This window comes from Oryx dammah, unplaced genomic scaffold (assembly GCF_014754425.2).
Source record: "Oryx dammah isolate SB20612 unplaced genomic scaffold, SCBI_Odam_1.1 HiC_scaffold_28, whole genome shotgun sequence".
Lineage (NCBI taxonomy): Eukaryota > Metazoa > Chordata > Mammalia > Artiodactyla > Bovidae > Oryx > Oryx dammah.
Genome location: NW_024070212.1, coordinates 33,061,366 through 33,085,282, shown reverse-complemented (window position 1 = coordinate 33,085,282; position 23,917 = coordinate 33,061,366). Strand labels below are relative to the sequence as shown.

Here is a 23,917-nt window from a genome sequence, read left to right as displayed (position 1 = left end):
TTCCTTCCAAAGAACACCCAGGACTGGTCTCCTTTAGAATGGACTGGTTGGATCTCCTTGCAGTCCAAGGGACTCTCAAGAGTCTTCTCCAACACCACAGTTCAAAAGCATAAATTCTTCGGCGCTCAGCTTTCTTCACAGTCCAACTCTCACATCCATACATGATATATATTAGTAAACACAATAAAGAAGAAAATAGCTCAAATATCCAAATATGTCAGTAATTCTATTCAATGTAAATGTTCCATTTAAAGGACAGGCGTATCCAATTGGTAAAAGAGCAAAATCCAACTAAATATGTAAGTCAGACAGTAAAAGGATTGGGGGAAAAAAAAGGGTACCATGGGAAAACTAATGAAGAAAAAGCTGGTACAGCTGTACAGCTGTATTAATAACAGATAATATGTACTTTTAAGGCAAAAGATCTTGTTAAGAAAACAGTCACTTCATAATGGTTAACAATTCAATTCACCAGGGAGAAAAAAGCCTTATATATGTATGTATGATACCTGGTAAGCCTAATAACAAAACTTCAATGTACAAAAGCAAACAAACTAAACTGAAAGGAGAAATGAGAAAATCCAGCATACAGGGAAACTTAAACACATTTCTGTCAGGAACTGCTCCTGTCAAAAAACTAAATATTATAGATGTCAGTTCTTCCCAAATGATATATATTCATTGTGCTGCCAAGAAAATGACAGTTTTTTCATGGAACTCGGTGAGGTCGTTCTTGAATTTACATGAAAGAAAAATGGGCTAAGAACTCAAAGCCAAAACATTCCTGATGAAAAACAAGAAATGAGAAGTGCTTTCTGTACAGATATAAAAATTATAAAGCTAATTAAGACAGTGTTATTGGCATAGAGACAAATAGCTCAAATAGGATATAGAGCCTCTATATTTTTTAATCATTGCATATATGGAAATTAGTATCACATAAAAATTCTTGATGGACCAAAGATTTAAATATGAAAAACAGATTTAAAGCAGTATTATGATCAGCCATCTAACACTTGCTAAATGCTTACTGCGTACCAGGCATTGACTGACCCCTTTATAAGTGATGATGCATTTATCATCACATAGTGATATATAAGGTAGGTATCATTGTTCTTTACAAATGAGAAAAACAGAATGGTATAGAGGTAATTGCTCAAGGTCATATCACAGTGAGTGATTGGTCTGTTCAATCAGTATGCTATCTCTGAAAGTAAAGGAGAATATCTTCATGATATCAGAGAGGGGAAGGATTTCTCAAAACACAAAAACAAAACCATTAAGACTGACATTGAAATTAAGAACTTCCTTTCATTAAAAGGAACCATAAAGAGAAACCACAAACTGAGAGGACATTTGCAACACAAAGGATTAAAAAGGATTTGTATCCTCAATGTATAAGAACTCCTATGAATTAAGACAGATAACCTAACTAAGATAGGCAAAAGTGATGAATAGAAGAAATACAAATAGCCCATAAATATATGAGAAGGTGGGCTTCCCTGATAGCTCAGTTGGAAAGAATCTGTCTGCAGTGAAGCGACCCTGGTTCACTTGGGTCAGGAAGATCCCCTGGAGAAGGGCTAGCCTACCCGCTCCAGTATTCTTGGGCTTCCTTGTGGCTCAACTGGTAAAGAATCCACCTGCAATGCGGGAGACCTGGATTCGATCCCTGGGTTGGGAAGATCTCCAGAAGGGAAAGGCTACCACTCCAGTATTCTGGCCTGGAGAATTGGGGTTGCAAAAAGTTGGACACGACTGAGCGATTTTCATTTTTTAACCCATTTAATCAGGGAATGCTTCCCTGGTGGCTCAGCTGATAAAGAATCCACCTGCAATGTGGGAGAGCTGGGTTTAATCCTTGGGTTGGGAAGACCCCCTGGAGAAGGGAGCGGCGACCCACTCCAGTATTCTGGCCTGGAGAATTGCATGGACTATCCATGAGGTCACAAAGAGTCGGACATGAATGAGCGACTTTCACTTAATCAGAGAATACCATAGTGAGGTAGTATTGGTGGATGAGGTGGATGAAAATTAAAAGGCCTGATACCAGTTTGAAACAAATAGGTAATAGAAATCCTTATGCAGTGTTGACGGAAGTAGAAGTTGTACTTAAAAGAGCAGTCAGGCAACATTTTGGTAGAGTTGGAGATGCACCAGCCGTATGATCCTGCAGCTCCACTCACTTACACGTCTGACATGCAAACAAGAACAAAGCCTTGCTCGTGTACATGAAGTATTTCCAAGAATTTCTATAGTAATATTGCTTACAACAAATAATTGGAAGCAACCTAAATATCTGTCACCAATAGAAATGGTATATGCTTTCTTAGTCCTATAAATCGCATGAAAACTAAACTACTCGTAGCAACTTGGATGAGTCTCACAAACATGAGATTGCTCAAAGGAAGCAAGTTAGAGATCACATAGTATGAGACCATTTCTATAATGTTACGTAGCAAGTTCCATTGCTTAGAGATGTATCACATGTAATGAAAACATAAAGAATTATGGAGGAAGAGGGATTTTATAGGGTGAGTTACAAAAGGGGGAGTTAATGTGTTGGCCATGGTTTTTTCCATTAACTGGGTATTATCATGTATTTCTTGGCTATAAAAACTTTTCATATTTAATGATACCTTTTTGGAAAGGGTATTTGAAGATCTTTTTATTAAACTTTTTTCCTGACTGGCAGTAAATCTATTGTCAATGGAGATCTTAAAATGGAAACAGATAACTGAGAAAAGTGTATTGGGGATGTTATTTTGATTCTTACCTCAAAATTGAAGGCCTTATGCTTTCCTTATGTTTTTAAACTACTCTACCGTTTGGGTGGATTTTAGGAGACTATATCATATAAAACCTGTTATTATGAAATGCCTTTTCTAAATTAAGGGGTAATGTTAGTAACCAAAGTTAGTATCCAACCAAAATCTTAACTTCCTTACATCAAAATGTTTTATTCATTTAGTTCATGTGGAAAATTATTATTCTTAAAAGAATATATGTTTATACACGTTTCCTCCTTCCATATGGGTTTGTGTAGCAGACTTTAAAGAACATAGTGATGCTGAATTTGCAGTCTTAAGGGCTCCCTAGTTTATTTGAATTAACTTTTTTTTTCCAAAGGTGCACGCCCCAAGTTTGGACGCCGACACAGTATGGAAAACATGGAGCTTATGAAGTTAACACCAGAAAAGGTTGGCAGTTTTTCTGTTTTAAATTTCTTGAACTGTTAAAATATTTTAGCAACTTTAAATTTAAATGAAATAATTTAAGTCCTGTCATATGGGTATCACTTGAACATTTTCCTTTGAAAAGAAGCAAGTACAGTGCAAAAACAATGTGTACAGTATGGTACCATCTGTTCAAGAAAACTTTTATGCATATATATCCTTGCTAATTGCATGTTTCCAGAAGCGTATGTAAGATACTTGACAACAGTGATTACCTCCAGGAAAACTGCTATCTGGGTTATAAGAAATGCTTACTTTATATACTGTTTTGAAGTGTTTGAATATTTTACCATGTACATGCACTATTTTGTTTTTCTTAAAAAAGGATTAAGAAGCTTTTTCAACTAAATACCAGCAACATTATGGGCAAGATTAATGATACTTATGATCAAGCTAGTTTTCTTGGCTGCACTTTTGAAAAGCTTTTTTAAACAAAGCAATAACTCTTTATTCAAGATGCATCTCCTCTAGGATTTTGTTGGTTTTTTAAGTAACAGAGAAGGGATTAATTGGGAAAAAGGTTACTGAAGAATAAATCTAGGCTGCTTTCTTCCACCTCCATTTACACTGCTATGGTTTGTTTGCTCTTATTTGTTTATGGTGTATTGATATTTCTTAAAACACTTTTTATAAGATATATCTATTATAGTAACTTCAGAAACTTCCAACGAGGAAATTAAAATTATCAATAATCACACCTTCCAAAAGTAAGGAAAATTAGTATTTTTGTATTTGTTCATCTTGCATTTTATATGAATATTAATAGATACTATTTTAGAATACATAGTACTATATCAACATCTTTGTGTCATTAAATATTCTTCTGCTCTATTATTATATGATTTTTGAATATTGACATTTTTTGTGTAAGTAGTCATCATGAGACCAACATCTGATTTGAACTAATTTCCAATATATTTTTTTAATTATAGTGGAGGAATTAGAAAAAAAAATGTTTTTTTTTTAACTTCTGGTTAACTTCTGAAGAGCTTTGAGATTTTTTCCAACTCTTTACCTCTTATATTTTGAGTGTGATTCTCAAATCTTTAAATCTATAGAGTATTTAAAAAAAAAAAGAAAACAAAAAACTTTTAAGTCAGTTTAGATCTTCCCTCTTCTAGTAGGTAGGAACCTAGTAATAAGCAGCAAAATTAATTTGGTGCATCTCTAAGTGGTACTAACAGTAATTCCATGAGAAGCTGATCAGATTCAACCCTGTAATTTTCCAATAGACAAATGATGATAAAGCTTTATCTCTTAAGTTGTGATTTTTTTTTTTTACCTAATAAAGTCAAAGAGTTCAGTAGTTTTATCAACAAAAAATTACTACTGCTTCCTAAGTTTTAGATGTCAATTTTTAAGGTTAAAAATTCTAGATATTCAAACTTCCCAGTTGTAACTGATTTTCAGGTAACTCACATTGAGAATAAAATTTCAGCTTCTCTGACCATCCAAATTTTATTTTTATGATTTTTGGCAAACTTATTAAGATTTCTAAAAACCTCCACTTTAATATTTTGATAGTAAGAAATTCATAGCATACATTTGGTCCAAGCTTTTGAAAACAGTGAGATATATTGTCAAAAAGGAATTTAACTCACCCCGCCCCCAGTTACTGATTTTTTTTGATGTCCTGTTTTCTATTTATAATTCTGTAGGTACAAAACTGGAACAGTGAAATTCTTGCTAAACAAAAACCGCTTATTGCCAAACCTTCTGCAAAGCTCCTCTTTGTCAACAGACTGAAGGGGAAAAAATACAAAACTAATTCCTCCACTAAAGTTCTCCAAGACGCTAGTAATTCCATTGATCACCGAATTCCGAATTCTCAAAGGGTATGTTTAAAATAAGTTTTAGAGTATTGTGTTTTGAGTTTTTTATATTCATACTGGATTTTTATAATTTATTATTAGATGGTCAACATAAAATATCTTTCTTATTCAAAGTAGTCTTCTGTATTTTCCTTTTCTGTATTTTTCAAAGCTAGAAACTAAAATGTCCTCCATTCAGTTTAGAAGTCAGAACAAATTAAATTCAGATGTTCGAGGATTTTTAAATACTAATTTAAAGTGAGAACTGTCTGCATGCATCTACTTTTATTTATTTCTATTACTAAAATTCTAATAGAGTTAAAAACAATTTTGCTTAAAAGTGAGCATAGGACTCATTATTAAATATAACAAAATATTTAGAAATTTTAAAATACCATTGGATTACTGGTATCAGGGGTATCTCTAAGCTACACTCTGATAAAAAAAGATCAGATAAATTACAAAGAAACCACTTCAAATTACCAAGTCCATTTTTCAAGCAGTAAGAACCTTTGAAAAAACTGGTAGTCTTTTATTTAACAGATTTCTATTGATCTTGTTGTCAGGATTTTATTTATATCTGCACCCTGTAGTGTTTGCCTTGATTCAATCAGCTTTTTACATGTTTCTTACACATGTATGACTAAAAGAAAACATTATGAGGTATATAAAAGTGGCCCAGGAATATTTCTGTAGATCCACAGCAGAACTGGAAGGCAATATCTTAGTCCAAGGTTTGAGGTCTTCACCAAGCACAATTAACTGAAGATGTCTGTATTTTTGGAGCCTTGTCTTTCAGTGTGCAGAATTATGAATTAAGAGGCTTCATGCTTCCAGAAAAAGTCTTTTTGTTAGTGATTAATGCATTTGACTGTAGCTTATGCACATACTTATCATCCCCAAACCTCAGGCCCTCTCGTTTTCCTTACTTCAGTAAAAGGGATGCTCTGTATGTATACTGTCACCCAGGCTGGGGACGCAGGCGTCATTCTAGACTCCTCCTCCTTCCCTTCCAGTTAATCCCTAAGAAATCTCTGCTGCTGTGTATTAGTTCTTAATGTACTACTTTATCTTACCTGTATTTCTGGAAAAGGTACCTGCACTGATCCCTCTCCCTGCATTATTAACCTCTTCAAACCAGGAAGGGCCAGATTTCTGTACAAAACTGCTTAAAGTTGACTATTACCATGCTTCTCTCATTTCACATAGCATAAGCCTTAATTAGCTTGTTAGCCTGTCATATCATGCAGAGGCCTTTGTCTTGGCCTCCTCTTCTCCCCTTCTTCACTACCCCTGCCTGCCCTTCAGTTCATTATCCCCTGAACACTACAAATCTTTGGAACTGCATATTAATCAGTATGAAACATCTTTACCCTGCAAATGCTTATGCTCAGGAACTCAAATATCACGTAAGCTTTTGCTATTTCACCTAAGAATTAATTGCACCTTTCTCCTAGGGCTCATAATATTTTGTTTATATGTACTTCAATAAAGACTATCATTGTGGAAAAATTACCTTTATTAAACATTAGTCATTTTAGTTTTGAATCTTTCCAAATAAAGTATAACAGGTATCCCTCTTTCTCAAGTATTCATTTGAAGTTTATGTTTTTTCAGGATCTTCAAATCTTTACAGTAAAAGACCTTAGAAGTCACTATATCAAGAAAATATACACGCTTTCTTAGTTTATCAGTTCTTAGTTTACTTAAATTCTGTTGTAGAAACTAAGAGCTAAACTTGAACCTGGGGCACATGTTCATATCACTGATATTTGGGTAATTCATTCAGTATCTGTAACAGTTCCCCTAAGTCTGAGGTACACTTATTTAGCTTTAGAAATACAAGGATCAAAAGTAAAATAATTAGAAATGCTTTTTGTTAGTTGGACTGAAATAACTACCAGTAAGTGGTACCATCTTACACAAAATGTCAACTTTTTACTCTAAATCTTCATCCTTTGTATTTGAGGTAGATGATACTGTTTCACTGATGATCTAAGGATAATGCTGGAATATTGAGATTTTTCTCTCTCAATATTTTAGAAAATCAGTGCAGATTCTATTGGAGATGAAGGGTTCTTTGACCTATTAAGCCGATTTCAAAGCAATCGGATGGATGATCAGAGGTGCTGCTTACAAGAGAAGAACTCATCAGCTGCAGCAGCAGCTTCTTCCACTCCCCTCAAAAGGATGCTAAAAAGCAAGTTATCTGTGCCTCTCCTGCAGTTTGAGTAGTTCTCTTTGATATTCTTGTAGTTATTTCTGAGAATTTAATTCTTATCATAGGAGGTACAATCAAGGAGACTGAATCGAAGTATATCTGAAATGCTGGAATTTGTACAGTTTTAAACAAGGTTTTGTTTCAGTTCCGCTGAGTTTATCTGTATTTCTATCTAGTGTGGTGTACTTTCTAATAATTATATCTTACTGCCTCCTGAGCTTCCTAGGGGTTGGGGAAAAGAAAATCTATGTTAAACAATAATGAAAAAACTTTAGTTATACATACCTTATGATTACATGTAAAATACGAATGCTTCATACGTGATTTAAAAAAGAAAAGCTCAGACACACTGAGGAGCCTGTGGCTATGGCTGCAGCTAAGGCTTGCCTGAGCCTCAGAAAGACTGAAATAGGCTGGCTACTTAAAATTTTATATTTCAGCTACCAAAAGACTTCTCCTGAAGATCAAGACTTGCCAGCAGCACTTATAGTTAGCTAAATGTCCTAACCAGAGCATGAAATAAAATACTGTCCCATTCATCCTGGGCTGAGAAATTATATAAGAAAAGCTATTTACCTCCAAAATCTAGCCCCGTATCTCATAGAGTTACATATTAGGTGCTATTAGATAAAGGGAAATACAGTCAAATCTGAATAACCATATGAAGTACTCTGAAATTGATTCTCCCTTCACCACCCATCTAGTCAGGCCCCAGCCTATCAGTGACGCTCAGCAACAGAGCTAAAGCAAGAGGGCAGGGAGGGTCCTGGGACTGAATAAGGCAGAAATAAATTATATGTGTATAATATGCTTAAATGACTATTATTTTTGGATTTTTTCCCCCCTCTATCCATAGCACCACCGGTTTCTGTGGTGTCTCCCAACACAGATGAATTTTTAGACCTTCTTGCCAGCTCGCAGAGCCGCCGTCTAGATGACCAGAGGGCCAGTTTCAGTAATCTGCCCGGGCTTCGTCTGACACAAAACAGTCAGTCAGTACTTGGCCATCTGATGACTAATGACAACAAAGAGCCTGATGAAGACTTCTTTGACATCCTCGTCAAATGTCAGGTATCTCTGCATATTTCTGTCATTCTGTATATAGCTCAGACGTTGTTGAGAACTTTTGCAGGATAATGATTCTAACTTGGAAAAAGCTCATTGTATACTAGTGAGGCAATCAGTTGATTATTCGGGGAGACATGCCCTTGCGATAGGTTCTTCTTTTGTGTTCCTTTTGGCTGTGAGGTGGGGTGTTGCTGATGACTCCCTCTGAGCTGTGGTAGACACCGCAACCGAGACCTGAATAAGGTAAAGCAGTGGATATTTACTGAAAGAGCATTCCGTGCAGAGACAGCATGTTCAAGGAATGGCAAGGTGGCCAGTGTGACTTGGGTAGAGTAAAGGGTAGAGGAGAGCTTATAGAATGAGGGTGGAGAAGTAGTCAGAGCCTAGATCACATAGACTCCTGTAGGCCATGATGAAGTCTTGTATTCCAGATGTGATAGAAAGACATTAGAGGGCTCTGGGGGATCATCCTAACAACTGCCGAAACAATGTGATGGCAAGGGTGTCAGAAGGAGACTAATGTGGTAACAAGGCAAAAATATTGGTGACTTGGACCAGTGTGGTGGGCCTAGTGGTAAGTGGTCAGAGTAGGGACATATTTTTGAAATTAGGGTTGGTTGGCAAGATCTGTTAATAAACTAGATGGATGGAGGGTAAGAGAAAGAGAATTCAGGATGAGTCCTACCTTTTTGGCTTAAATAACTGAGTAAATTTCAATAAATTCAGTAAATTTCAGTAGATTCAGTGCCATGTACTGAAACAGAAGAAGAAGGGTGCGGGGGGGGGGGGGACAACTCCTGACAAAAGAAAAGCCCTGGACTTAATGGCTTCATGGGTAAATTCTACCAAATGTTTAAACACCACCAATTACAAAAACTGAAGAGAGGGAACACTTCCTATGTCATTCTATGAGGCGAATACTGCCCTGATGCCAAAGCCAGTTAAGACTATAGGAAAACTACAGACCCATATCCTTTTCAAATATAGATGCAAAAATTAACAAAATACTAGCAAACAGAACCCAGCACCATGTTAAAAGGATTATATGCCATAAAACCTATATTCCTACAATCCAAAGATGGTTCAACATATGGAAATCAACCAATGTAATATACCACAATAATGAAATGAAGGAAAAAACAATCATCTCAATTGATGCAGAAAAATTACTTGATAAAATTCAACACATTTTCATGATAAACTAGGAATAGCAGGGAACTCCCATGACATAATAAAACTCATTCACCCCAGCTATCATCATATCAGTGCTCAGGATGTGTGATCATCATACTCAGTGAGAAAAGACTGAAAGCTTCTTAAGATCAGGAACAAGACATGGATGCCCACTTTGCCACTTATATTCAACACAGGACCAGAAGTTTCAGCCAGTTAGGTAAGGAAACAGAAGGCATCCAAATTTGTAAAGAAGTAAAATCATCTCTGTTTTAGAGATAACAGGGTCTTTTTCTTTTCCTTTGGCTGCACCACATGGCATGAGGGATTTTAGTCCCCCCAACTAGGGACTGAAGGCATGATCCTGCAGTAAAAGTGTGGAGCCCTAACCACGAGACCACCAGAAAATTCCCTGGAGATGACAGGATCTTATGTGTAGAAAATCAAAGATTTCACCAAGAAAAAAAAAGTTAGAAAGTCACAAAGTTAAAAGATATAATATCAACATCCACAATCAGTTGTGTTTCTATAAACTAATAATGAATAGTCCAAAAGGGAAATTTAAAAAAACAGTTCCACTTACAGTAGGCTGTAAGTAGTATCAAAGAGAATAGTTAGGAATTAACCAAGAAGGTGAAAGACTCATACAGTGAAAACTATAAAATATTTCTGATAGAAATTAAAGATGACATAAATCTCATGTTCATGGACTGTAAGACATTTTTGTTCAGTGATGACTTTTTACAGAAATAAAAACTCCATCCTAAAATGCAGATGGAATCTCAAGGAAACCCAAATAGCCAAAACTGTCTTGAATAGGAAGAACAATATTGGAGGACTCACACTTCCAGATTTCAGAATTTACTACAGAGCTACAGTAATCAAAACAGTGTCATACAAGCATAATGATACACAGACAGCCCAGAAGTAAACACTCATATATATATGGTCAAACAATTTTCAGCAAGGTTGCCAAGACCATTTAATATGGAAGGAATCTTAACAATTGATGCTGAGAAAACTGGATATCTACATACAAAAGAATTGATGCTGAGAAAACTGGATATCTACATATATACATACCTAATACCATATACAAAAATTAACTCAAAGTGGATCAAGGACCTAAATATAAGAGCTAAAAACTATAAAACTCTTAGAATAAAACATAAGGGGGAAAGCTTCATGACTTTAGATTTGGCTATGGTTTCTTGATTATAACACTAAAGGCGTAGGGAATAAAAAAGAAAAAGACAAATTGGACTTCATGGAAGTTTAAAACTTCTAATGCAGCAGATACTATCAACAAAGCACAAAGGCAACCCACAGACAATATCTGCAAATCATGTAACTGATAAAGATTAACCCAAAATATAGAGAACTCCAAAAGCTCCATGACAACAAAAAACCTGATTCAAAATGGGTAAAGAACACAAATAGATACTTCTCCAGAGAAGATATAATGGCCAATAAGCACAGGAAAAGATGCTTGACATCATAAATCATTAGAGAAAGGAAGATCAAAACCACAGTGACATACCACCTTGCACTCATTAGGATGGCTATCAAAACCAAAAAATGCAGAAATTAGCAAATGTTGTGGATGTGGAGAAACTGGCACCCTTGTGCATGGCAGGTAGGATTATAAAATGGTGAAGCTGCTATGGAAAACTCTATGCCAGTTCCTTAAAAAATTAATTGTCATATGATCCAGCAATCCCACTTCTGGGTGTGACTGAAAACGAGGACATGAACAGATATTTGTTCACAATGTGATACACCCATATTCACAGCAGCATTATTCACAACAGCCAAAGTTGGAAGCAACCCAAGCATCTACCAACAGATGACCAGATAAACAAAATGCGGTGTACTTACACAATGGAATGTTTTTGGCCTTGAAAACACTCTACAACATGGATGAACCTTGAAGCTATTATGCTGAGAAATACACAGTCACAAGAGGACAAACACTGCATGATTCCACTTGTATGGGTCGGTTAACAGAGACAGAGTACAATGGTGGTTGCAGAGGCTGGAGGTGGGGAGGGTGGGGAGTTGTTAAGAGATTTAGAGTTTCAGTCTTGCAGGGCTAAAAAAGTTCTGGAGATGGATGGTGGTGATAATTACACAATATGAATGTACCGGATACTGAACTGTACACTTAAAAATGGGTAAAATGGTAAATTTATGTTATGTTTATTTTATCTCAGTTTTTTAAAAAAATGATTTACTGGAAGAGTACTGGAGAGCCTGATCTGGAAAAATAGGAATCAGTGGTCAACATGGGATATTAAAGTGATTTCAGAGATGGTGCAGTTTATGAGAATAACTATGTCTGGCCTCTGACCATGAGAGCTAATGGATAAGGGCAGAGGGTAAGGATGAGAACATCAGGGGAGAGGAGGTCTAGGAACTGAAGTGCCTGAGTGCTGGATGAATTAAAGGATAATGAAAGGACCAAGAACTGTGACAGGAGAGATGATGAAGAGAGAAGGTATGTGTGTGCACCAGGGTGGTGCTGACGAGGCGGCTAAATGTCAGGCACATGAGTACACGGCGCCTAGCGACACGGAGGGCACTCAGAGGCCAGCTGTCACATTCCTACTCTTCCCCTTAGGCTACAGCACCAGGCACTATCCTGTAGACTTCTGAAGTGCTTTTATTTTTTATTTGATCAAAAACATTTCTAACATACTTCTAAGAACCATAAGCTAGAACTTAAAAGATTTAAATGCTTAAGACCAAGGGCAGGCAAACTTTTTCTGTAAAGGGCCATAGAGAAACTATTTTAGGCTTTTTGAGCCCTTTGGCCTTTGTTGCAACTGCTCAATTCTACCACTGTAGCGGCAAACAGCCATACACAGTTCAACACAAACGAGCACAGTGTTGAAATCAAAGTACTGTTACAAAAACAATGGGCAGTAGAGTTATGGTTTGCTGACCCTTGGCCAAAGACAATATTATAAGGAAGTGATGCAGAGTTTCTGTACTTCACATTACATTCCTAAAGATTTGGTAAGTTTTATTTGGTGATGCCTATTGTGGTAAGATTATAATCTTGAACTGTCATCGTGGACACAGGTGACCTTGTGTCTTAACTACTCTTGCCAAAGCCATGAAGCTATGGCTATCCTTCTGTGTACTATAACATAGCCTGCATATTCTGATCATATAAGTCATTTCAAAGAAAAGGTCTTACTAGTTTTCAGATCTAAAGACTGAGTAAATTTCTAAGCAGTTCTAAGAGGCAGTAAACAGTTAAAGCTACATTTCTTATTGTGAATGGTAGAGATAACATACTTTGGTGCTCGCCTTATTTGTCTTTTAATCTCTTGTGAATTTCTAGGGATCCAGATTAGATGATCAGAGATGTGCTCCACCACCTGCTGCCACAAAGGGACCAACAGTGCCAGATGAGGACTTCCTTAGCCTTATTTTACGGTCTCAAGCAAAAAGAATGGATGAACAGAGAGCTCTTTTACAAGATCAAAACAGAGACACTGAATTTGGGCTCAAGGACCTTTTGAAGAGTAATGCTTTGTTGGAACTTGAAAATTCTGGGAAAAAATAAGCGAACCACTAGTATACTGTTGAATTTTTTTCTTTTTTTTAATGACCTTATTTCCTTTCAGAACACTGCAGGGAAATTCAATCTACTACTTTTTTTCCTCAAAAGGAGAAAGTTTAGCACTGTACTACGGCTTAAAATGTTTTTAGCATGATGTAAATATTTAACCTTTAATAGTATAGTGTTAACACTCCTCTGGACACTCACTTGTTTCTGAGTGGAAGTGTCTTGAAAGGTGCTTCATCAACTTTTGTGATTACTGCTTGGGATTATGTTCTTTGACAACTTGTTAGACTCCTTTACCTAGTATTTGTAAAGTAAGAAGTTAAAATGAATCTAGACTAGGATTTAATCCTCTTGTTGAGGTAACTTTTTTACTCTTAATTGATAATGGCAATTTTTTATACCTAACCATGGATGTAGTGAGAAACTACCGTGTTTCATAAAAATACTTTACCATTGTGTAAAAAATTATATAGTCTGTTAAAGAATCTAGATTTTTTTTTCCACTAAGAAAATCTCTATTTTCAATATATTTTTAGGCCAAAGCCATCATAAAAGAATTTAAGAATAAACTTCTTTTAGTGTGGTTTGGCCTCTTTGTATAAGTTTTAAAATAATTTATGTGTATATATATATACATAGGTATGTATGTATGTGCATCTGTGTGTGGGGGGGTGGTGTGAGTGTGTATGTAATGGTTTAAAATTGTATGTTCTGTTGTACAATACTAAAGTTTTTTAGGACCCAATGTCAAAAAAAAACCCAAAACCTTTATGTGACTATGTCAAAAACCTAGGCCACAAAAATTAAGTATGAAAGATGTAGGTTAAGCCCTCAGTTGTCATTAAGCCTCTTCCTCCTCTTTCCAGAAAGTGAAGGTATTTTACAAGGGGACGTAATGTGACATAAGTAAGTTTAGCAAAAGCAAGTCAACCAGGATGGGACTGAGCTGGGTCTGGAGTAAGCCTGAATTGCACACTACAAATCCCCACACCTGGAACAAGCTGGCAGCTCATTCACTTCTGGTTGCTTCTGCTTCTGCACAGCTGCGATGGGATCTAGGCCTCTGTTCATTCTAAAAATCTTTCAGGTGATTTTGATAGGCAATGAGAACCACTTCTCCAAATGGCCAATGTTTTAAAAAATGAGAAATCTGGACTCACATTAAGAGCTCGGGGCGGGACAGGGGGAGGGAGATGATTCTTGGTTCTAAAATCACACAAATTTTGTCAAAAGTACTCAGTTAACACCTGGATTATATTATGTTTTATATGTTATATATAGGGTGTAATGTCCTGGATTAGCACCCATTTAAAACCAAAACCTGCACTTAAATTTTGTGGGGCTTTTTCTTACAAGCACATTTATTGAGCAAAGACAGCATACCAAAACACAATAATGTAAAAATAAGTGTTTATTTTGTGTAGCTCTTAGACCCCATAAACATTCAGTGTTAGCCATTCCACTTAAAAATTGCTTTAAAAAAGCTGTCTGCCTCAGTCTGCTATTCCTAAAAGCTTGTTACTATAATCCTTGACTTTAACGATAAATGTTGGCTAAACAATAAACAAGCCTATTTCTTTTAGTTATAAACTGACCTTAAATATTCAATTTGCTTTAATAAGTCTTCCCTAAACTCTGCTGTTATCTTTCAACAGCAGTACCTTGTTGCCTTGCTAGCTGTCAAAGTAGAGTTCATCCCCAAACGGTTATCTGAAATTAAAGAATACAAAGGTGAACTTTTACTTAAATTTTCTTTTAAAGATTCATTTTTGGATTGATAAGCAGCAGTCAGAAGTGCAAAATAACATTAACTCTACTCTCACAGTTACAGTCTATCAACTGAGGCATCCATTTCACCACTCAGAGGATAAATAGCACCTTGGGAGCACGTTCACCAATATAGTAAACAGACCTGGCCCCCAAGAGGACTACTTTATATGCATTGATGTTCACAAGTCTATCCCAAAATGCAGACATCCTTACACGCCTGTGTTGTAAAGTTTTATATAAATCATTTTGCATTTATTGGAAAAAATTACCTTTCTAATGAAATACTAATGATGTTTTGTAATATTAAGCTAGAAAATAATACTAAGACATAAAATTAAATTTGTTATAGGCATCTAAGTGATGCTTCTGGGAGCCAAGAAGGGGTATTCTGCATTTCACATAAAAAAACATAGAAAAGCAAATGCTTTAAATCTTTTCTGAAAGAAATGCCTGCATGAAAATTTTAAAACTACTTGTAGTTATCATTTTTAGTAAGCAGCTGACTGGAACTTGTAGTGTGAAGGTTAAAACAAAGAATACCCGAATGTGTATAACTGTGGCTTCCTAGCTAGACTTTGTGCAAAAGTTATAAATTGCTTTTAAGTTTAAAATGAAGAATAGTTTGAAAATCAGAATAACTGAAGTGTGGATTATATCACCTGTCTAGCATTAAAAATCTGCTCGTCTTTTATCACAGTGTTTATCCTTCTCTTTGTATAGATCTCTAAAATTTAGAACTTCATATGGCTTGGACAATATGGTTTACTATGATGTAAGATACAGTAATAACTAATAACCTCAAATCTGGGATTCTGAGTAGCAAGGAAACATGCCTTATAAAGCCTGTGCACTTATTTGCTGGGGAAATAAAGCCATTCTCAAAGTATGTAAAACTGAGATTACCAATTTAACAAGCTACGTAACCTAAATTCCCCTGACAGTCTTCAGTTCTGTCTTAGCTAAGGATAAAGTCAAAGGGGTGATAAAGAAGCAGGCCCAGTAACAGCTGTACGAGTTGAGAAATGAGGTTGGTCGGTGGGCCGCCTAGAGGGGGTTAGACTGACACTGCGTCGCCAGTGCTGCGGCACAGGACTTCAGGGGTAAACTTCGAGGGTGAACTCAACTACGGTGACTTTCCTTAAATGCTGTTTTTGAGTCACTACCATTTTTAGAGATATTCTGGGTCCGATGCACAACTAACAAATAATTCTATTAACTAAAGTAGGTATCACAGGACTTCCAAAAGGCAAAACACACTTTGGTGAGTTGGTTCCTATATATGCCTGTAAACAACAACTTCTTTTTCAATGTCCCCCACCTCACACGGTCTTTTTCATGATTCAGAATCATTAATACATGCCATATGTTCATCTATGAGATCCTGTTCCAAAATTAACACTTCAAAAACTTTATGGGATGCATCTTAATATCAAAGAAATGAAATCAGAGATACATGCACACTTGGTAATTCTGATTATCAGTAAAAATACTGATGTTTAAAGTGGACACCTGTGTAGTAAATATCAGAATATTTGCAGAAGAAACAGCTGTGAAGATTACTTTACAGAACTCGCAGACGACCTCAGAACTGTGGCCCATGTCTGTGCTCCTCTAGCCACACGCTTCCACTGCGGCACTTGCTGGACTGCATGTGCTGCCCTCCTCTGGGCCGCCTGCGGCATCAGTCCTGCGCCAGGCCTTCTCCACTGCAGGGCAACCTTCTACACCCTCTGACACCTTCTGGTCAGAAACAGGCTTAGCTGGCTGGCTGCTTTCAGTACTGCTTTCTGTCGGAGTGCTTTCTCCTGGGATTTCACCCATCTCTTTGGGCTTCGATTCCAAATTAGGTGATTTAAGCTACAAAGGAGAGAATTACAGTGTAATTGTTCAATTAACATAACATGAAGGTTTGTAATATACATGTTCAACAAGTTCCCACAAATCTGTTATAGCAAACACTGAATTCTTTCAAGTCCTCGTCCCAGTGCTGGACTGTAATTATATAAACGTTAAGCTTTACAGGACTGTCTATGGACACAGAAGACAGACTTGTGGACACAAGGTGGGAAGAAGAGGGTGGGACGAATTGAGAGAGTAGCACTGAACAGACACGGCTGCTGCTGCTGCTGCTGCTGAGTCACTTCGGTCGTGTCCAACACTGTGCGACCCCATAGACGGCAGCCCACCAGGCTCCCCCGTCCCTGGGGTTCTCCAGGCAAGAACCCTGGAGTTGGCTGCCATTTACTTCTCCGATGCATGAAAGGGAAAAGTGAAAGGGAAGTCGCTCAGTCGTGTCCGACTCTTAGCGACCCCATAGACGGCAGCCCACCAGGCTCCTCCGTCCATGGGATTTTCCAGGCAAGAGGACTGGAGTGGGGTGCCATTGCCTTTTTTGGAAACAGCCACTGCCACATGTAGACAGATAGTGGGAAGCTGCTGCCTAACACAGGGAGCTCAGCCTGGTGCTCTGTGATGACCTACAGGGATAGGATGGTGTGAGGAGGTTCAAGAGGGAGGGTATATATATATACTTACGAGATTTACCTTGTTTTACAGCAGAAACCAACAACTTTATAAAGTAATTATCCTCCAATTAAAAATAAACATTAAAGAAAGAACTGTCTATGGAAGAGTGGGACACTCAGGATATGGTAGGTGGTCTAGTGACCCAGCTTAGGAAGGGTCGGGAAGACTGTGACCAGTACTGTTAACTCCTCTTGCCTGGGGAGAATAATTCATTTCACAAATGTTCACTGAGCATACCTTAACTTATAGGTCCTAAGGATACAAAAGACAGCAAACAAACTGCCGCCCCCTTCCCTGAACTTACTGGGCAATAAATTATGGGGGTGGGAAGGCTGAATTGCTGTTTAAATTAGCGTGGTCTGAAAAGATGATATGAGTAAAGGCTTGAGGAAATGAACCTTATGAATATATGGGAACAGCATGCTAGACAATGAATAGCAAGTACCAAGGCTGAGCTCAAGGAGCAGACAGGAGGAGGCCCTTGTGACTGAAGCAGAATGAGCCTGGAGGGAGCCTGGGAGGGGAGAGCAGTGGGAGGCCCTGGGCCATTTTGCTATCTTTGGCTTTCCCTTCAGGTGAGCTGGGAACTGGAGTATTTCTGAGATTAAGTAACAATAACCAGTGGCTCAGATGGTAAAGAATTTGCCTGCAATGCAGGAGACTTGGGTTCGATCTCTGGATCTCTCTGGGTCGGGAAGATAGCCTGGAGAAGGGAATGGCAATCCACTCCAGTATTCTTGCCTAGAGAATTCCATGGACAGAGGAGCCTGGTGGACTACAGCCCATGGAGTCGCAGAGTCAGACACGACTGACTAACAGTTTCACGTGCACTTTATTAAAGCTGAAAGGAACATCTTAATTTTCTAGACCGACGCAGCTATGTTTTATCCTTCTCAGGAACTTCATGGGAAGGATTCTACAAGCTCCTAGATTCTACTGTGTTTGTTATGGTTTCCCAAAGGTTTACACCTGCAACATAAACCTTGCAAATGACAATACAAATTCTTCTCTCAAAACAGAAATGGAAATGTCCCTTTATTTAAATGGCCAATAATGGTGGAAAAGAGGCCTGATCATTCCCTAGATGAAAAAGTCTAGCCAGCCAAAAAATTTGGAAAAGCAAGGTTTTTTATCCTTCCCCGGCTCACTCTCCCATCTAGCTTGGTTCCAGGGCTCTCCTGTGGGCCAGATCCCTAAGGCTCCAGCCTCAGGCGGTAGTTCTCTCTGATCTCTTCAAAGGTAGCAACTTCAGTCATGGTCACTTGTTGGTTTCCTATAAAAGGTCACATGAATTGCTATCTGTTCTAACAAATTACCGCTAACTATTATTTAACACAAAAATTAAATCTCATTTCTTCTGAAGCTGGACTAACTTGACCAGAATGAGGGAAACAGAGTGAATAATTACATCACTGGTGATATAATTAATCATGAAAGGTAAGAGCAGAACACGTAACCGAAAGCTTAATAGGAAGCACTTAAGCCTAGTATTAACAGACAGCAAAATAAACAGTTGCTGACTTACACCAGGTACCACCTTGGGATGCTCTCTCACCTCTGCTTCTTGTAAATCAAATGGCCGAAGCACTTCAGGGCTCTTGTTGCCAGTCTGAAATCTCAAGCCAACATCTCTCTCTCTCAAAACATCTCTTCTACCCTCATATGTTTTGTCATTAGGGCCTTGCTCAATGGGGCTAATTTGGCCCCTATAATAGAAATCTGCATCACCTGCTCCACCATGGGGTCTATAATCAATTTTCTGCTGCCGTCTTCTTTCACCTGCCTGAAGTGCCTCGGGTGGTTCTCTTTCAGGACCACCCACATGTCTCAGCATATTAACTGATTTGCCAGCACCATAGCAGAAACTCTAGAAGGAAAAGAAATACATATTCCTGAGTACTTAATGACTGACTGACAATGAAATTTTGAGGTGATTTCCTTGATGCCAACAAAATTATGTAATTTAACTTGTGTTATTTATAGACATAAACATGTTAGTTTCACTGGGTTTTCATTAAAGATCTCTACTCTAGATTAATATAGAAACAGAATAGCCCATAACAAAATTTGAGAAATCGTTAAGTATTGAGACATTTCAATCAGCTGGACACATTTTTATTGAATTATATAATGGCAGTTAGGCTAAAGCCTAGAAATTTAAAAGGTACTAATTGTCTGATCATTGCTCATATGCTGTCTATATTCACATCCATCATATAAAGTAGATGTTGAAAATTAAAGTTGCATACCATTATACAAATATTCTCCAGTAGGTTTATTTATTTTATAAACTTGCTTTAGCCACAGCTAAAATTCTAAAAGTTTTGAGTCATATTCCAAGGAAAAACTAGGCAGCGTTTCTCAAAGTGTGCCCAGGGACCCACTGGGGGTCCCGGAGACTTTCACAAATCTGTGAGGTCTAAACTTTTCATAATACAAAGACGTACAGTGGAGTCTTGCGGGGCTAGAATGACCCCTTCACTCTGATGGCTCATGCACTGTGGGCATGTGGATACCTGTATTTTTAAAATTTCTGATAAATATCAATAAATAAAGCTCCCACAAACAAGTGCTTTTGTGGTGTTCAGGTTTTAAGACTACAGAAGGGTCCTGAGAAGAAAAATTTGAAAACCACTGTACTAGAGATATAACTCTTTAAAGATGGAGCAGCAAAAGGCAGCAGATGAAGCAACAAGCAATAACAGGGTTTTGCTATTAATTTCAGTCTCAGAGACTAAACTACTACTATACAACAAATGTTACCTAACAAAAACAGATCCCTGAACCAGTGAATCCTAGTCACAAGCCAAACAGCAATACCAAAAGAGTAACCATTTCTAAGTAAGAAGAACATAGTAAATTTCACATCCTCAAGGGAAGAGAACTCTAATAACTTCCCATGGCACATCTGAGTTCTCTGCATTTTGTTTTACGGGACAACTACTTTATTAGGGTAAGGGCTGAAAATCAACCCAAAAAAGAGCTGAAGAGACCATGGATGAATGACAAGTAATACTGTAAGATTCCTTAATAAATATCTGTTCCTGGATCCCCTAAATTGTTTCTCAGTACATGTACCTCTTTCTACATCCCTCTCTGAGTCTATGTTAAAACCAATGTTCTCCGGTTCTCAGTGTGGCAAAAAAGCTCACACTGAAATAATGCCCCTTTTCTCAAAGAGGACATAAGCAACTGATACCATGCGTATTAATTCACAAAGCTTAAAAAACAAATGTTAAAAGAGGGTATTATTCTAAATCACCACTTTGACAACTACAATCAAACTTGAGAACCATTTTCTTACTAAGATGAACAAATATTACCAAACGTTTATCACTTAAAAATCATCTTTTCATGCCATTAAGCATGATTTAGCCCGATTTACAACATAAAAAGAAAACCTAATAATCCTAGAATTGCCTTTTTCTGTAAATCCTATTAATTGTTAACAGTGCTATGTACTAACCAGGACAGCTAATGCCATAATTATCAGCACTGGAATGTGCAGTAACACTGGGATCTCCTTCATGAGTGCTTTAATAAATTCACCAGCTCCTTTTCCAACATGCTTCAGTGGTTCCGTGACAAAGTTGGTGAATGTAACCGCCAGTGCCTACAATGAAAGGTAAAAGCAACTTAATTTTTTCGCTCAAAGGATTGAGGTGCATAGAGTAAGTCAAAATCAACTGTGCTGAGGCTGAAGTTACGAAATTCCACAAATGTTATCATATACTTTTAATGTGGAAATGACTTTAATGGAAGTATTTTTCCTAGAAGAAAGGTTTATTATTAGCAAAGTGACAGTTAAAAAAAAATTTTTTAATAAACAGACTTTTTACTCACTTTGTGTAAGTAATTTTCACAAAATATATTCTAACCTTTGTTGGGGGGACCAGCCAAATAGGGTTGACTAGTAAGAGCTCGTAGTATTTCTGGCATGGGTCATCCTTATAGGTCCATGAACTTCTAAGCCATTCTGTTAGAAGACAAGAAACAGTCTTTTTTTTTTTTAAGTTGCATTTCATTCCCAAGTAATATTTTAGTTTTAACTCTCCTTCCCCCCACAACCCCCAATTAATTATACAAGTCTTATAGAGAAAATATTTTATGAAGATTTCTAAAAGGTAAATAATTAAAAACAGTCCTTTACACACACCAAGGAATCCAAGAAAAAACTGGAAAAATCTGAGTAAGATAGATGGCTTGTATCAAAGTCGATATCCTGGCTGTGATACTGCACTAGTATAATTATGCAAGATGTTATCAGTGGGGAAAAATGGGTAAAGAGTCTGCAGGATCTCTCTGTATTCTTACAACTATCTGTGAATCTACAACTATCTCAAGAAAATTAAATTTAAAAAGTCAATTCTTTACTTATAAAACAAAGTAGAACATTAGTTCTCTTCTTCTAAATCAGACTCATGTATAATACTTTAACTGTGGAAAATTCTGAAAGAGATTGCTGGGAGAAATATCAATAACCTCAGATATGCAGATGACACCACCCTTATGGCAGAAATGTGAAGAGGAACTAAAGAGCCTCTTGATGAAAGTGAAAGAGGAGAGTGAAAAAGTTGGCTTAAAGCTCAACATTCAGAAAACTAAGATCATGGCATCCAGTCCCATCACTTCATGGCAAATAAATGGGGAACAGTGGAAACAGTGGCTGACTTTATTTTTCTGGGCTCCAAAATCACTGCAGATGGTGATTGCAGCCATGATATTAAAAGACGCTTGCTCCTTGGAAGAAAAGTTATGACCAAACTAGACAGCATATTAAAAAGCAGAGACATTACTTTGCCAACAAAGGTCTGTCTAGTCAAGGCTATGGTTTTTCCAGTAGTCATGTATGGATGTGAGAGTCAGACTATAAAGAAAGCTGAGTGCTGAAGAACTGATGCTTTTGAACTGTGGTGTTGGAGAAGACTCTTGAGAGTCCCTTGGACTGCAAGGAGATCCAACCAGTCCACCCTAAAGGAGATCAGTCCTAGGTGTTCACTGGAAGGACTGATGTTGAAGCTGAAACTCCAATACTTTGGCCATCTGATACGAAGAGCTGACTCATTTGTAAAGACCCTGATGCTGGGAAAGATTGAAGGCAGGGGAGAAGGGGATGGCAGAGGATGAGATGGTTGGATGGCATCACCGACTGAATAGACATGAGTTTGGGTAAACTCTGGGAGCTGGTGATGGACAGGGAAGCCTGGCATACTGCAGTCCATCGGACATGACTGAGTGACTGAACTGAACTGAATAATATTTTATGTACTAGTATGAGCTACAGGAGACATTCAGTTATTTCCTGAGGCCAGGAAGTAAGGCTGGGCTGGTTTAGTTCCCATATCTTTTTAAGAAAATTAATTTTTTGGACATCTTGATTTGCTGCCAAAATTCTATTCTGAGTCAGTCATTGTGTGGACTTTTATTTACAAACAGCATTTGATCATTAAACCACTCCCATTGTTAGGTACATATAACTAAAGGCAGTCATCATTAGTGAGAATGTTTATAAAATCTGAAGGAAAAGTAAAATAATTTCCCCTTTACTGAAAAAAAACATACAGTGAAGCTACAATGTAAGATTTCACAAGTCAATACAGAGATGAAATCAAAGATGGAAAATACACTGGTTCACCCTAATAAACTTCTGCTGAGGACCCAGAACATGCTAGACACTGTGCCAAGAACTAGATGAACACAAGTGAGTCCAGTTCAGGCAGACAGATAATATCAGAGCTGCCACATATATACTTTCTATCCCTTTCCTGTGACGTTACATAAACACAGAAGTCACTGAAGCCTGCGACTCTTCCTGCCTGTTCTAACGATTCAGTCATGGAAAGCCTCCTCCTGGCATTTTATCATTTGTTTGTAATTATTAAAATATGTTTCCTCATTCTCAGAAACTCTACTCAAAATAAAGCCGAGAGAACCAGTATCTTACCCCAGAGACTTCCACTCCAGTTCATTTTCTCAGCACACACGTTGTTAAGTGGCTCCATCTTGGCAACTTCAGCCTGATGCTGGGCGAAAGCGAGCTGACCAACACCAAAGGGAACCATGAGAGGCTACTAACAATGAAGATTATGCCTACTCACCCTAAAAACCACACTTCAAACGTGTCTTCACCACTCGTCCAAACCAGATTATTTAAAAGTTTTTCACAGAAAAAAATATATATTATTTTTAAAGAGTTGCTCTTTTCAACTCACGGCAAAACACATTCAATAGGTAAAGAGCTAACTACAATTGCCTTCTTTTAAAATAATTATGAGGAGGAATTCTAGAAAACCTTTTTACTGAGAAGATTGTTTTAAAAATTAGTTCAAATATAGCTCATGTCATGCCCCAAAACATAACTATACATATTCAGTGCCTATTCACTCTTTTAAACAATTCATGACAAAACGGTGTTTTGCTTTGAATGATTTTCAGCACAAATGGCCAAAATGTCTTTTATAAATCAAAGCCCTGGGGGAAATCACAGATAATTTTCAACCAAACTTTCTTCCTCTAATTTGTAAATAATTAGTTC

General features: G+C 37.3%; 2 protein-coding genes across 8 annotated transcripts in view; one reads left to right on the top strand and one right to left on the bottom strand.

Annotated features, from left to right (window-relative positions):
* Window positions 1–13,682, top strand: part of GPSM2 (G protein signaling modulator 2) — a 50,381-nt gene extending 36,699 nt beyond the window's left edge. For both annotated transcript variants that reach the window (XM_040232159.1, XM_040232158.1), the window contains 5 exons: window positions 3,130–3,200; window positions 4,895–5,071; window positions 7,091–7,247; window positions 8,125–8,339; window positions 12,859–13,682. In XM_040232159.1, the coding sequence (XP_040088093.1) occupies window positions 3,130–3,200; window positions 4,895–5,071; window positions 7,091–7,247; window positions 8,125–8,339; window positions 12,859–13,083 (845 nt within the window). In that variant the 3' untranslated portion in view covers window positions 13,084–13,682. The remainder of the gene's footprint in view (window positions 1–3,129; window positions 3,201–4,894; window positions 5,072–7,090; window positions 7,248–8,124; window positions 8,340–12,858) is intronic.
* Window positions 13,683–14,479: 797 nt separating this feature from the next.
* CLCC1 (chloride channel CLIC like 1) overlaps window positions 14,480–23,917 on the bottom strand; it is a 35,247-nt gene continuing 25,809 nt past the window's right edge. For 3 of the 6 annotated variants that reach the window (XM_040232166.1, XM_040232168.1, XM_040232167.1), the window contains exons 7-11: window positions 23,327–23,420; window positions 21,261–21,358; window positions 20,849–20,995; window positions 18,908–19,249; window positions 14,480–16,713 (exon numbers count right to left, since the gene is read on the bottom strand). In XM_040232166.1, coding sequence (XP_040088100.1) covers window positions 16,468–16,713; window positions 18,908–19,249; window positions 20,849–20,995; window positions 21,261–21,358; window positions 23,327–23,420 — 927 coding nt within the window. In that variant the 3' untranslated portion in view covers window positions 14,480–16,467. The remainder of the gene's footprint in view (window positions 16,714–18,907; window positions 19,250–20,848; window positions 20,996–21,260; window positions 21,359–23,326; window positions 23,421–23,917) is intronic. The other 3 variants (XM_040232169.1, XM_040232171.1, XM_040232170.1) reach the window with 1 other exon arrangement.